The 13,970-nt window shown below is 39.3% G+C and overlaps 1 protein-coding gene and 1 non-coding gene across 2 annotated transcripts; one reads left to right on the top strand and one right to left on the bottom strand.

The window, feature by feature from the left end:
• Positions 1-33: 33 nt before the first annotated feature.
• On the top strand, positions 34-106 carry Trnak-cuu (transfer RNA lysine (anticodon CUU)). The gene has a single exon. It is a non-coding gene; the product is annotated as a tRNA-Lys (tRNA).
• Positions 107-6,239: 6,133 nt separating this feature from the next.
• LOC128245924 (Golgi integral membrane protein 4-like) lies at positions 6,240-13,970 on the bottom strand. Its single transcript, XM_052964145.1, has 6 exons — positions 13,899-13,970; positions 12,234-12,329; positions 11,646-11,993; positions 10,470-10,922; positions 9,665-10,209; positions 6,240-6,291 (listed from the first exon to the last, which is right to left on the bottom strand). The coding sequence occupies exons 1-6, from the start codon at positions 13,968-13,970 to the stop codon at positions 6,240-6,242; spliced, it is 1,566 nt and encodes a 521-aa protein (XP_052820105.1).

Here is a 13,970-nt window from a genome sequence, read left to right as displayed (position 1 = left end):
TTATATTAACAAACATAACGTTACTAGTATGTATCCCGGCTAGCTCAGTCGGTAGAGCACGAGACTCTTAATCTCGGGGTCGTGGGTTCGAGCCCCACGTTGGGAGCATTTTTTCTTAATTTTTAGTAGAAAAATTGTTCAATGTTGAATAAAAATTTCTTCCCAGAATCTCAAAATGAAAAATAGCTGTTGAACAAATGACAAATGAGGGTACATCATGAAACCGATCGTAGCCTATAAAAGTATGTGGTATGATCCTTTCTGTCCGATGTGCGGCATTGTACATAATGCGTCACACAGTTATGATGCACATTGTCATATATGCGCATCAGAATACGCCAAACAGTGATGCTGCGCATTGTCATAAAGAGGCATTAAAAAGTGTCACACAGTTATGCTGCTCATTAGCCATTACCGTGACAGTGTCTGTGACATTACAGTCATATAGACATCAACATGTGCTTCTTTGCAGTGCATATAGCACGTTAACACCTCAGCAGTGGCGTAGCTACGTATAGGCCTTGTTGGCCTGGGCCTACAATTTTTTGAAACATGACAAAATTGAACTGCTGTCATGATCCCAAATATGCAATATAAACTTATAGCTACTCTAACACTTTGAACAACTCCAAAGTTTGTGTTTTTTAACCAAAGCAAGTTTGCTGTTTATTTAAACTAGAGTGTATTGCTTGATTTTATTGCAATCATTGCAAATTTAATTAAGTATGTGTGATAAACATATAAAAGTCCCCAAAGACGGCAAGAATCTAGCCCAACGGATAAACCATGCAGTTGAATTCTGTATAACGTACTTTGTGTAATCAACTGCATTCGATTCCAGAACAACTGTTTTTGTTTTTGCACAATGATTATGCTAAATTAACCCTTCCAGATATACCGGTGTACCGGCACAGTCTTTGTATGGAAAAATCTAACCCTGATATAATTTAGATTGTGTCCAATCAAATGTGTTATTACATAGAATTTCATGTAAAAAAACAGAGGTAAAATATAACTTTTTATTGATTGTACCAATGTTATAAGTATATTTAAGTTGTATTCTGTACGAGTATGTCATGAAATGCAGGCAAAATTGCGGTAACTTCCCTTGGACCATACACAGCGCATTTCGTACTACTACACTGTTCTTCATGCTGTGCCAAATGCAGTACACAAAAGTGGTATCGAAAGGAAAGCTATTTTTATTGTTTAATTCAGCATATATATTTATATATAAACGTGTATGTTATACAATCACCGAGTAGTTTTTATGTAACACGAATAGTAACATTGGTTGTGCATAGTATTTACAGTATTTCATGTTTCTGATTGTTCCTGTAATAGTTTATAAAGTCCAGCGTACATGGATACATTAAAATTTCGTATAATGTATTATATCTGCTTGGAATGGCCAAAAACATGTGCTCTGGTATTATTAGAAACCATTACATAACTACGCCTTTGGCTTATCAGCGTCGGCAAATTTTAAAGACAAAACTGGAAAATAGACAAGGATCCATTTACCAACGTTCATCGTGTCCATCCCCAATGTTCCAGACTTATGGGCGATTTCGTAAAGCACCAGTCAATTGTAGCCACGGCCCCAAAGGTCCGGGGAATAGCGGGGACTTTGACTTTCGGTCCAGCCAAGCCCGGGTTAAATCTTCGTCTTGCGGGGACGAACTGCTGGTAAAAAAACCGTCAAATGACCCCGCACCCGAGGAACCTTGGTTAGGCCCATTCCCCGCTATTTTTAGCGCGAAGACAAAACAACAGCATACACCGGCACTGCGGGGCCACCTGACAGGTAAAAACACGGCCCATTCCCCCGACTATCCTCGGTATACACCCGGACCTTGGGGGGAGGGGGGGCGTGGTTACTGAATTGACTGTTGCATGAGTATGCGGCACAACTATGTATGTTGCCATAGTATCTGGCGAAGAGCATCGGGTTGCAAGAACTTGGACAGAAAACGGTGTAATTTTCGGCTAAATATTAATGCTGCAGTGCCGAAGGTTCTTAAATTCCATTAACATGGAAAAAGAACACATATTTGAAGAAAACAAATCTAAAAGGTATCGTTCTTTAAACAAATTCTAAACTAAAACTAAAATGAATATCTTCCTTTAAGTTTCCTTTTGCACGTGGCATTCGTGTCAAATGTTAATGTGCATATTCAGGGAAACAAACGCACTTATGAACAGGTGCACAGTGACAAATTCCGATAGAAAAGGTGATCGAGTTGATTATTTGATTATAATGTTGTAAAACAAGGAAATTTCAGTCAAAGCAACGGAATTTCGTTTGTTTGGCATATAATGTGAAGGCATTCTATTACAGCGTCCTCGCTGGTGTCATAACGGGAAAATCGATGTTAGAATAGCAATTTATTGTTCTCGTGCGTGTCAGTTTAAATGACACCGCCCACAACGGAAGCGAGGCCATTTTCCTTGCGGTCCGCACGTGCCGAGTATTAAATGTGTGGTGACACTTGTAGAAATGACGGAATTTGAAAGAATAATTGCTGTTAATGAAATTCATGTATGTGTTTGCAGGCATTCCTATACAATTTGATGTCAGTTTACAGACGTTGGTAGCAGACGGACATATAGATCGTGTGATAAGAATTGTTGAATTGTTCATCAATAATCTCGGATATTTCTCGAAAATTCTCTAACGTGAGATTTTACCGTAAGGCCAATATGGCTTCGATTTCTTCAATTCAATGGCTGCACTCATTGTTTACATAATTCACATAGCGACGTATTTTTTTTTAAGATTAACATTCATATTATTTAAGTGCTGTAGACATTAAACGTTACGTGTAATAAATATCAGCGTAGGTCATTGATTTTATGTTTGAGTGTTAACGCGTAGTGTGTGGGGGTGGGGGTACGTTCGTGTGACTGTGTGTGTGTGTGGTGTGTGTTTGTGGGGGGGGGGGGGCGCGATGCGTTGGTGTGACGGGGGTGCGTTCGTCTGAATGTGTGTGTTTGTGTGTGTGTATTTGTATGTGTGTGTGCGTGTTTGTGTGTGTGTGTGTGTGTGTGTGTGTGTGTGTGTGTGTGTGTGTGACCGGGGTGCGTTCGTGTGAATGTTGGGGCGCGTTCGTGTGTGTGTGTGTGTGTGTGTGTGTGTGTGCGTGTGTGCGTGTGTGCGTGCGTGCTTTGGTAGAATATCAAAAAGGTAACTAATAAATAAACGTTCTTAAATGGGATCGTTTCAAGGCCTAAACACATTACAATCCGATTGCGTTTTACCATTTTCTATTTATCTTTATGTGCTTAATATCAAAATAAATTACTTGTAATGATTGTAATAGGACTGTTGAAATGTGTTTGTATCGAATCATTAACTCGCGTGTGGATCGACCGGCAGATGTAAAGAACAACTTGAAACCGTGAGAAAGTTTGTACATATCCATCCGAATTGTGTGCAGTGGTTTTCATTATCATACCCAATGATTTAATCGTCATTGCAAGATGGGCTTTCGTCATTTTATTATTTATTCACTCGCGACATGATATGAACATATTGTCATAAGGAAATATTAGATGCGATAGGAAATGACTCAGGGCCATTGTCAAGATGTTTAAACTGTGACCGCACCGCTTTTAAATCCGTGGGAAACTCAACTGGCCTGTAATATCGCCGGTAATCTGGAATGTAAATCAATGGTAGGGAAAAAGGCCGTGAAAACATATTTGAATATCATTTAAAAGGATTTTGCGTAATAAATAATTTGGTAGAAATTAAAATCCAAATTTTCCCATGGTACCATCAGAACTGTATCCGTATGACCGCTTTTTCTTGTGAAGTAGTTTCCGGTTATCTAGGTTAGCCGGGTTTTAAAAAGGGACAGGGACAAAAGGGCACATTGTATATGGCAGTGAATGTTTAAGGCATTATAATTTTCATAAACATTATTGGAAATTGTGTTAATGTGAAGTAATGTTTCGTTTCAACTACGAAATGTGTAACGTTTATTTGTATTCTTAATCACATTTCAAGTTTCGATCAAAACAAAACAAAATGCTTTATTATTTTAATCATTTAAGTTTTTGAAGGCAGGAGGATGCACATTCCATGAGGGCAGAAGGGTGCTTCCAAAAAGTACAGGGTGCAGCACCCTGCCATAAATCTCTAGCTAAAACCTTAGATGCATGATATGCTTTCTTTAAATGTTTTATTGCATTATCTTAAATCTCGTATTACCCATATTTTAGAATTTGCGAAAAAGAAATATTTTAATCATTCAATTACTGAATTAAATTGTACAATTCCTAATCCCAGCGATTTTCTTTTCCATGACTAATTCGCTTATTTGTGTACACCAAACACTCATAATATGGGTTTGGTTGAGTGTTCTGCATTTTTAAGAGTCTTTGGACGCAAACATGTCTGTTAACAGGGATACTTTGATCCCTTTCAGGTGTTCGTTTAATATGCGGTCACAAAAACAAGGAAACACCGGGACACTTCAAAATGTTTGAGAAAACTACGAAAGAGATTTTGTCGGATTACAGACACCTTACAACGGAAAATTCTCGGGCCATTTTGCTAGCCCAAACCCTGGGAAAAGCAAACAAAATTCGATTCGTATAGGTCACATGACCTGTATGTCAATAAGATTAAAGCCACGTGATATTATGTACACAACGCTGTCTAGCACGCGCGAGTATGTAAATAGGTAGATATCAGTGTTTCTCTCCAGATTGTGTTTACTTTTCCCACTGTTGATGTGATTTATCAATTATAAAAATGTCGATTTATTACGGTGCAATTGTCGTGCGAGTGCCTTGTCCCGCTGTGGAGCCCCGGGCGCATAGATAGGGCCATCTTGACAGGCGGATGTACAAAAATGTTTCGACAAATTTACAATTTATTTATGTTTGTAGTTCCTTCCTCCGCCTTTGAAAGTTAACTAGACCATTCAGTGCAGCCATGTTATGTTTTTTTTTTAATAGTAACGTTCATCAATGGATAAATAAAATATTGTTTAGTCATTAATTTGTTGCTCGTAAAAGAACTTAAAGAAATTCAATCTAGGCTGAAACTATACATCTCATATTCGTCTATATGTCTATCATCTGCAATGGTTTGAAACACAGCGCAAAACAATTTAACAATAGAGATTAGTAAAGACGTAAAGCAGGGAGTGCTGTTAATATAATTATTATTTTAAAATAAATCAATGTAGCGAAATAGAATGAAGTTGGACTCCGGTAGTTTGCAGTGGTCCTAAATCAGCAACACTTCAAACAGACCGCTTTGACATTTATTTATAATAGAAACTGATTATTTAGTTCGATTTTCATCAATGAAACATTTAGTAGTCATAAATCAACGTGAAAGTTTCCATTTAAGGCCTTTTCCTATTGATAAAGTTTAATTTAGAAATCTTTAGTGTAGCCTTTGATCAATGGAACTATATATTTGTCGGAATTGCCTTATCATGCTAGTTCACCAATGATTTGTATGACCCTTGACAAAATGCTCGGGTAACCTGACATTGTGGCCTCAACAAAACTGACCCGAGCTCAAACTTAGCCCTAAAACAGTGACCCTTGCCCAGATCAACCCACTAACACGAACAATTCTGTATTGAGTCGGACATTTCGGATATCCTCTAATCTTTTAAGGAGCATGCGCGCACACGTGCGATGCATGCGGGGTATTTTGTTATAATTTTATTGCACCGCACCTTTGGCCCTCTGTAAACATAATACGATAGCAACTAATATTGGACGTGACAATCATAGGAGAACTGCGTCTGTAGAAGTGATAGATCAATAGAAGAAATTAAGATTTTTGACGGCAGTTTTATTACTTGTATCAAATATGTATTGCTGTACATAAAAATAAAGAAAATTGATTGCACCGCGGGACTTCAAGTCACTAAGATGTTAAAAATATTCGAAAATAAAAAAGGTACTACGTTTCAAACACTAGTGTCATTTTGTCGGTGCAATAAAGAATATGTGCACACCGCATGACGTACATATCTAAGTCTCAGCTACATTTTGCCCATAGTATACTTGTATCACAAGTGAAGTTCATTTTCTCTTTCTTAATTTAAGTTCATGTTTGCGCATTTACTTCGACATATGTACACGATGTTTGAATTGAATTACATGTAATCACATAATTAACCAAAGATTGTCAGTCCCGGGCGTACATTCGCGAAGAACGCCACTAGTCCGGCGAACAAACATCTTGACCTCAATGTCACGTAACCCTACACGCGCCCCGGCCCGGGCCGACCCTCCCTCTGCCCGGAAAGGGGCTTCCTGTGTAAATACATTTAAACCATTTACCAACAGTTCCTTTTAAAAGACTACGGTCGGATACAGTCAATTTACCAGTAGCTCAAACATCGTGACATATGCCGGTACGGCTCAGTATGTCCCTTGTTGACATTGCAGCAACCCTAATAAACACCTATTTTATTGTAACATACTTGAAATTATAAGCCAATTATGGTTTTGTTTGTAAAAGGATCAATTTTGATCCCTATGGATCAGATTAACTTGAAACTAAACAAACTTCTGATTTTTTCATCAGGTGAAAGGCGAAGGTGTTCCGAGTGTAAATAAAGTGAAAGGTACGCAATTAAACGGAAGTGTTCGAAACTGCGCGAAAGTTAATTACTTCAAGAAATGGTTCGACCTAGGGCAAGGAACAGTAATGGAAACCTGCGACAGTTTCGATAATTGACAAAAAGCAAACGTTTGCAATGCAAGTTTAATAGTGATGTATGGAAACATCCAGAAACACATATTAAAAAAGTAAAGAACTGTACCACGGCAAACATCCAGAAACACATATTAAAAAAGTAAAGAACTGTACCACGGATTCGATATAAGGTTAAAATAAAATTCGGACCTAAACTTCTCACACCATTAAATGCCATCAATTGCACCGTTATTTTCTAAGCAAATTTCCCATTCTACCACCATCTTGTTGAATTTGAACACAAAGCAATCAGTAACGTATGGAAGCGTAAATCATGTCTCATCTTGTCGACTAGTCTTCTTTCGAAAAATATAATGTTGAATTACCTACTTAAGAAGTGGACAAGTCGATATGACTTTGGCAACAGAACGTGATATAACGTGTTCACCAAGCCGACATAAAACAAGTCCACCACATCACGTGTTGTCACATAATATCAAAATGTGATCACATCTTCAAAATATACAATTATACGATTATACGAATAATCGCTTTCATAGAAACCTACTGCGATACTGTATGGTATACTGATTAAACGTATTCTGTTGTAAATGTTCTCGTGCTGTTGTATAATATCCTCGTGCTGTTGTATAATGTTCTCTTGCTGTTGTATAATGTCCTCGTGCTGTTGTATAGTGCTGTTGTATAATGTCCTCGTGCTGTTGTATAATGTTCTCGTACTGTTGTATAATGTCCTCATGTTGATGTTTAATGTTCTCGTGCTGTTGTATAATGTCCTCGTGCTGTTGTATAATGTCCTCGTGTTGTTGTATAATGTTCTCGTACTGTTGTGTAATGTTCTCGTGCTGTTGTTAAATGTTCCCCTGCTGTTGTATAATGTTCTCGTGCTGTTGTAAAATGTCTACATGCTGTTCTATAATGTCTACGTGCTGTTGTATAATGTTCTCCTGCTGTTGTATAATGTCTACGTGCTGTTGTATAATGTTTCCCTGCTGTTGTATAATGTCTACGTGCTGTTGTATAGTGTTCCCCTGCTGTTGTATAATGTTACGTGCTGTTGTATAATGTTCTCGTGCTGTTGTATAATGTCTACGTGCTGTTGTATAATGTTCTCGTGCTGTTGTATAATGTTCTCGTGCTGTTGTATAATGTCTACGTGCTGTTGTATAATGTCTACGTGTTGTTGTATAATGTTCCCCTGCTGTTGTATAATGTTTACGTGCTGTTGTATAATGTTCTACTGCTGTTGTATAATGTTCTCGTGCTGTTGTATAATGTTCTGGTGCTGTTGTGCTATGTCCTCGTGCTGTTGTATAATGTTCTGGTGCTGTTGTATAATGTTCTGGTGCTGTTGTATAATGTTCTGGTGCTGTTGTATAATGTTCTACTGCTGTTGTATAATGTTCTCGTGTTGTTGTATAATGTTCTGGTGCTGTTGTGCTATGTCCTCGTGCTGTTGTATAATGTTCTGGTGCTGTTGTATAATGTTCTGGTGCTGTTGTATAATGTTCTCGTGCTGTTGTATAATGTTCTGGTGCTGTTGTGCTATGTCCTCGTGCTGTTGTATAATGTTCTGGTGCTGTTGTATACTGTTCTGTTGCTGTTGTATAATGTTCTGGTGCGTTTGTGCTATGTCCTCGTGCTGTTGTATAATGTTCTGGTGCTGTTGTGCTATGTCCTCGTGTTGTTGAATAATGTTCTGGTGCTGTTGTGCTATGTCCTCGTGCTGTTGTATAATGTTCTCGTGTTGTTGTATAATGTTCTGGTGCTGTTGTGCTAGTCCTCGTGTTGTTGTTAAATGTTTTCTGGTGCTGTTGTGCTATGTCCTCGTGCTGTTGTATAATGTTCTGGTGCTGTTGTATGATGTTCTGGTGCTGTTGTATAATGTTCTCGTGTTGTTGTATAATATTCTGGTGCTGTTGTGCTATGTCCTCGTGCTGTTGTATAAAGTTTTGGTGCTGTTGTGCTATGTCCTCGTGCTGTTGTATAATGTTCTGGTGCTGTTGTGCTATGTCCTCGTGCTGTTGTATAATGTTTTGGTGTTGTTGTGCTATGTCCTCGTGCTGTTGTATAATGTTCTGTTGTTGTTGTATAATGTTCTGGTGCTGTTGTGCTATGTCCTCGTGCTGTTGTATAATGTTCTGGTGCTGTTGTGCTTTGTCCTCGTGCTGTTGTATAATATTCTGGTGGTGTTGTGCTATGTCCTCGTGCTGTTGTATAATGTTCTGGTGCTGTTGTGCTATGTCCTCGTGCTGTTGTATAATGTTCTGGTGCTGTTGTGCTATGTCCTCATGCTGTTGTATAATGTTATGGTGCTGTTGTATAATGTTCTGATGCTGTTGTGCTATGTCCTCGTGCTGTTGTATAATGTTCTGGTGCTGTTGTATAATGTTCTGGTGCTGTTGTATAATGTTCTGGTGCTGTTGTGCTATGTCCTCGTGCTGTTGTATATTGTTCTGGTGCTGTTGTATAATGTTCTGGTGCTGTTGTGCTATGTCCTCGTGCTGTTGTATAATGTTCTGGTGCTGTTGTGCTATGTCCTCGTGCTGTTGTATAATGTTCTGGTGTTGTTGTATAATGTTCTCGTGTTGTTGTGCTATGTCCTCGTGTTGTTGTATAATGTTCTGGTGCTGTTGTGCTATGTCCTCGTGCTGTTGTATAATGTTCTGGTGCTGTTGTATAATGTTCTGGTGCTGTTGTATAATGTTCTCGTGTTGTTTTATAATGTTCTGGTGCTGTTGTGCTATGTCCTCGTGCTGTTGTATAATGTTTTGGTGCTGTTGTGCTATGTCCTCGTGCTGTTGTATAATGTTCTGGTGCTGTTGTGCTATGTCCTCGTGCTGTTGTATAATGTTTTGGTGTTGTTGTGCTATGTCCTCGTGCTGTTGTATAATGTTCTGGTGCTGTTGTGCTATGTCCTCGTGCTGTTGTATAATGTTTTGGTGTTGTTGTGCTATGTCCTCGTGCTGTTGTATAATGTTCTGGTGCTGTTGTGCTATGTCCTCGTGCTGTTGTATAATGTTCTGGTGCTGTTGTGCTATGTCCTCGTGCTGTTGTATAATATTCTGGTGGTGTTGTGCTATGTCCTCGTGCTGTTGTATAATGTTCTGGTGCTGTTGTGCTATGTCCTCGTGCTGTTGTATAATGTTCTGGTGCTGTTGTGCTATGTCCTCATGCTGTTGTATAATGTTCTGGTGCTGTTGTGCTATGTCCTCGTGCTGTTGTATAATGTTCTGGTGCTGTTGTGCTATGTCCTCGTGCTGTTGTAAAATGTTCTGGTGCTGTTGTGCTATGTCCTCGTGCTGTTGTATAAAGTTCTGGTGCTGTTGTGCTATGTCCTCGTGCTGTTGTATAATGTTCTGGTGCTGTTGTGCTATGTCCTCGTGCTGTTGTATAATGTTCTGGTGTTGTTGTATAATGTTCTGGTGTTGTTGTGCTATGTCCTCGTGTTGTTGTATAATGTTCTGGTGCTGTTGTGCTATGTCCTCGTGCTGTTGTATAATGTTCTGGTGCTGTTGTATAATGTTCTGGTGCTGTTGTATAATGTTCTCGTGTTGTTGTATAATGTTCTGGTGCTGTTGTGCTATGTCCTCGTGCTGTTGTATAATGTTTGGTGCTGTTGTGCTATGTCCTCGTGCTGTTGTATAATGTTCTGGTGCTGTTGTGCTATGTCCTCGTGCTGTTGTATAATGTTTTGGTGTTGTTGTGCTATGTCCTCGTGCTGTTGTATAATGTTCTGGTGCTGTTGTATAATGTTCTGGTGCTGTTGTGCTATGTCCTCGTGCTGTTGTATAATGTTCTGGTGCTGTTGTGCTATGTCCTCGTGCTGTTGTATAATATTCTGGTGGTGTTGTGCTATGTCCTCGTGCTGTTGTATAATGTTCTGGTGCTGTTGTGCTATGTCCTCGTGCTGTTGTATAATGTTCTGGTGCTGTTGTGCTATGTCCTCGTGCTGTTGTATAATGTTTTGGTGCTGTTGTGCTATGTCCTCGTGCTGTTGTATAATGTTCTGGTGCTGTTGTGCTATGTCCTCGTGCTGTTGTAAAATGTTCTGGTGCTGTTGTGCTATGTCCTCGTGCTGTTGTATAATGTTTTGGTGCTGTTTTGCTATGTCCTCGTGCTGTTGTATAATGTTCTGGTGCTGTTGTGCTATGTCCTCGTGCTGTTGTATAATGTTCTGGTGCTGTTGTAAAATGTTCTGGTGCTGTTGTGCTATGTCCTCGTGCTATTGTATAATGTTCTGGTGCTGTTGTATAATGTTCTGGTGCTGTTGTGCTATGTCCTCGTGCTGTTGTATATTGTTCTGGTGCTGTTGTATAATGTTCTGGTGCTGTTGTGCTATGTTCTCGTGCTGTTGTATAATGTTCTGGTGCTGTTGTATAATGCTCTGGTGCTGTTGTGCTATGTCCTCGTGCTGTTGTATAATGTTCTGTTGCTGTTGTATAATGTTCTGGTGCTGTTGTGCTATGTCCTCGTGCTGTTGTATTATGTTCTGGTGCTGTTGTGCTATGTCCTCGTGCTGTTGTATAATGTTATGGTGCTGTTGTATAATGTTCTGGTGCTGTTGTGCTATGTCCTCGTGCTGTTGTATAATGTTCTGGTGTTGTTGTATAATGTTCTCGTGTTGTTGTGCTATGTCCTCGTGCTGTTGTATAATGTTCTGGTGCTGTTGTGCTATGTCCTCGTGCTGTTGTATAATGTTATGGTGCTGTTGTATAATGTTCTGGTGCTGTTGTGCTATGTCCTCGTGCTGTTGTATAATGTTCTGGTGCTGTTGTGCTATGTCCTCGTGCTGTTGTATAATGTTCTGGTGCTGTTGTGCTATGTCCTCGTGCTGTTGTATAATGTTCTGGTGCCGTTGTATAATGTTCTGGTGCTGTTGTGCTATGTCCTCGTGCTATTGTATAATGTTCTGGTGCTGTTGTATAATGTTTTGGTGCTGTTGTGCTATGTCCTCGTGCTGTTGTATATTGTTCTGGTGCTGTTGTGCTATGTCCTCGTGCTGTTGTATAATGTTATGGTGCTGTTGTATAATGTTCTGGTGCTGTTGTGCTATGTCCTCGTGGTGTTCTATAATGTTCTGGTGCTGTTTTGCTATGTCCTCGTGTTGTTGTATAATGTTCTGGTGCTGTTGTGCTATGTCCTCGTGCTGTTGTATAATATTCTGGTGGTGTTGTGCTATGTCCTCGTGCTGTTGTATAATGTTCTGGTGCTGTTGTGCTATGTCCTCGTGCTGTTGTGCTATGTCCTCGTGCTGTTGTATAATGTTCTGGTGCTGTTGTGCTATGTCCTCGTGCTGTTGTATAATGTTCTCGTGTTGTTGTATAATGTTCTCGTGCTGTTGTATAATGTTCTCGTGATGTTGTATAATGTTCTCGTGATGTTGTATAATGTTCTGGTGATGTTGTATAATGTTCTGGTGATGTTGTATAATGTTCTCGTGATGTTGTATAATGTTCTGGTGATGTTGTATAATGTTCTGGTGCTGTTGTGCTATGTCCTCGTGCTGTTGTATAATGTTCTGGTGCTGTTGTACTATGTCCTCGTGCTGTTGTATAATGTTCTGGTGCTGTTGTGCTATGTCCTCGTGCTGTTGTATAATGTTCTGGTGCTGTTGTGCTATGTCCTCGTGCTGTTGTATAATGTTCTCGTGTTGTTGTATAATGTTCTTGTGATGTTGTATAATGTTCTCGTGATGTTGTATAATGTTCTTTCGTTTTCGTGCCTTAACTTTAGCAATAAAGAATAAAAACGTTTTAAAATAAAACGGCTTAAATGTTTCTGTTCATGTATTATTTCTGTCAACTCTATAAGCTGATAAGCAGAGTGAGGTTTCGATTGTTATCATCCTCGTTTCCTTGTAATTGCAAAATGATGTAAAATTAAATCAGGAGTTTGCAAGATAAATCACCTTAATGCCTTAAACAATATAATTATGGACTACATAAGTAACTATTCAATGGAGAAAATTTATTACACTGTATCAAATACTTGCATCTTCATATAGTTCGTAGAAGTGACCATTAACTCGTGACTAATGAAAGGTCATCTTTAAAGTCAATGTTTTGGCTTGGCCCCGTTTCACCAACTGGTGTGCCTTTACCGTCTTGTTCTAACCCCACAGGTACTTTATCGTGATGTCTGAATGTATTCTCCAGTATACTTGTTGCTACCTATGCGTGATGTATGTTCGAACCCCACAGTTGACACTTTATCGTGATGTCTGAACGTATACTCCAGTGTACTTGTTGCTACCTATGCGTGATGTATGTTCGAACCCCACCCGAGGTACTCTTTTCGTGATCTTTTAAAATATATTCCAGTATACTTGTTGCTAGCCATGCACGATGTCGTGTTCGAGCCACAAAAGGGGACTGTTTGCCAACCACACAAGGGGTACTTCTTCGTTACCTCTCAATGAGGATCCCAGTACTGTTATTGCTACCCATGTGTGGTTCATTTTAGGTAAGATGTCCTCTTTGTTCTCATTTATCTCTCTGAACAGAAAATCATATACAAAAATTAAAAATAATAAAATTGGCATACATTGTAGTTTCAAATAATCAATCAATTAAAAAATTTGGACTGGTGGCTGGACTCTGTGCTATGTTTTTATGGCTAGATCTGTTCCTGTGCAAACTTCAATGACTTTGATTCTGTTCAAAGTTCTTCTTGGTCACCATGCAAGTTTAAGGGTGTATAAAGTTTTAATTATAAATAACTAGCATATGTTAAACCAAGGTCATTTAAATAATGATATCAAGATTCAAACGGATGTATAAATGAACGGAAAACAGGACGAACAATGTGTAATGATGGAAACTAATGACGTTTTTATCTCTCGCAAACTTTGACAAAGCTCCAAAATGATGATCTCCCCACCTTTGACTTTGAGAGGCGTGACCTGTGACCTTTCTCTCGCGCGCTCGGGTCAGCGCGGAATGTCGAGGTTAGAGGTCACCCTCGCGTGCTTTCACGCACTTTTATTGAAAACGCACAAGGACCGCAGAAAACAAACGAAAGTAAGATGAGACGCCCTCTAGCGGATGGTAGAAAATGGAAAATAGAATAAATGACTCGATTGTTGTCAATTATTACTGATAATCGAGTTTCACGCCAGGGTGGCCTTTGGGGCTAATATTCCATTTAATTCCCAAAAAGAAGATGGTTTATAACGGATGATAGATCTAGGAGAATAAACGTTCCAACTCCGCGGGCTCTGTCGCGGGGCTTTGGTCGACAGGGTGTGAAATTCTGGGTGGACATTGGTCAT

This window comes from Mya arenaria, chromosome 9, assembly GCF_026914265.1.
Source record: "Mya arenaria isolate MELC-2E11 chromosome 9, ASM2691426v1".
Lineage (NCBI taxonomy): Eukaryota > Metazoa > Mollusca > Bivalvia > Myida > Myidae > Mya > Mya arenaria.
This window is presented reverse-complemented; position numbering and strand designations above follow the sequence as displayed.

Excerpts from the sequence above, each read along its gene's own strand:
- LOC128245924 (XM_052964145.1), bottom strand. The coding sequence starts at position 13,970 with ATGACCAATGTCCACCCAGAATTTCACACCCTGTCGACCAAAGCCCCG. Across the intron at positions 10,923-11,645 it reads TACAACAGCACGAGGACATA|CACGAGGACATAGCACAACA; the intron begins GCACAACAGCAC and ends ATTATACAATAG. Across the intron at positions 10,210-10,469 it reads TACAACAGCACGAGGACATA|CACCAGAACATTATACAACA; the intron begins GCACAACAGCAC and ends ATTATACAACAG.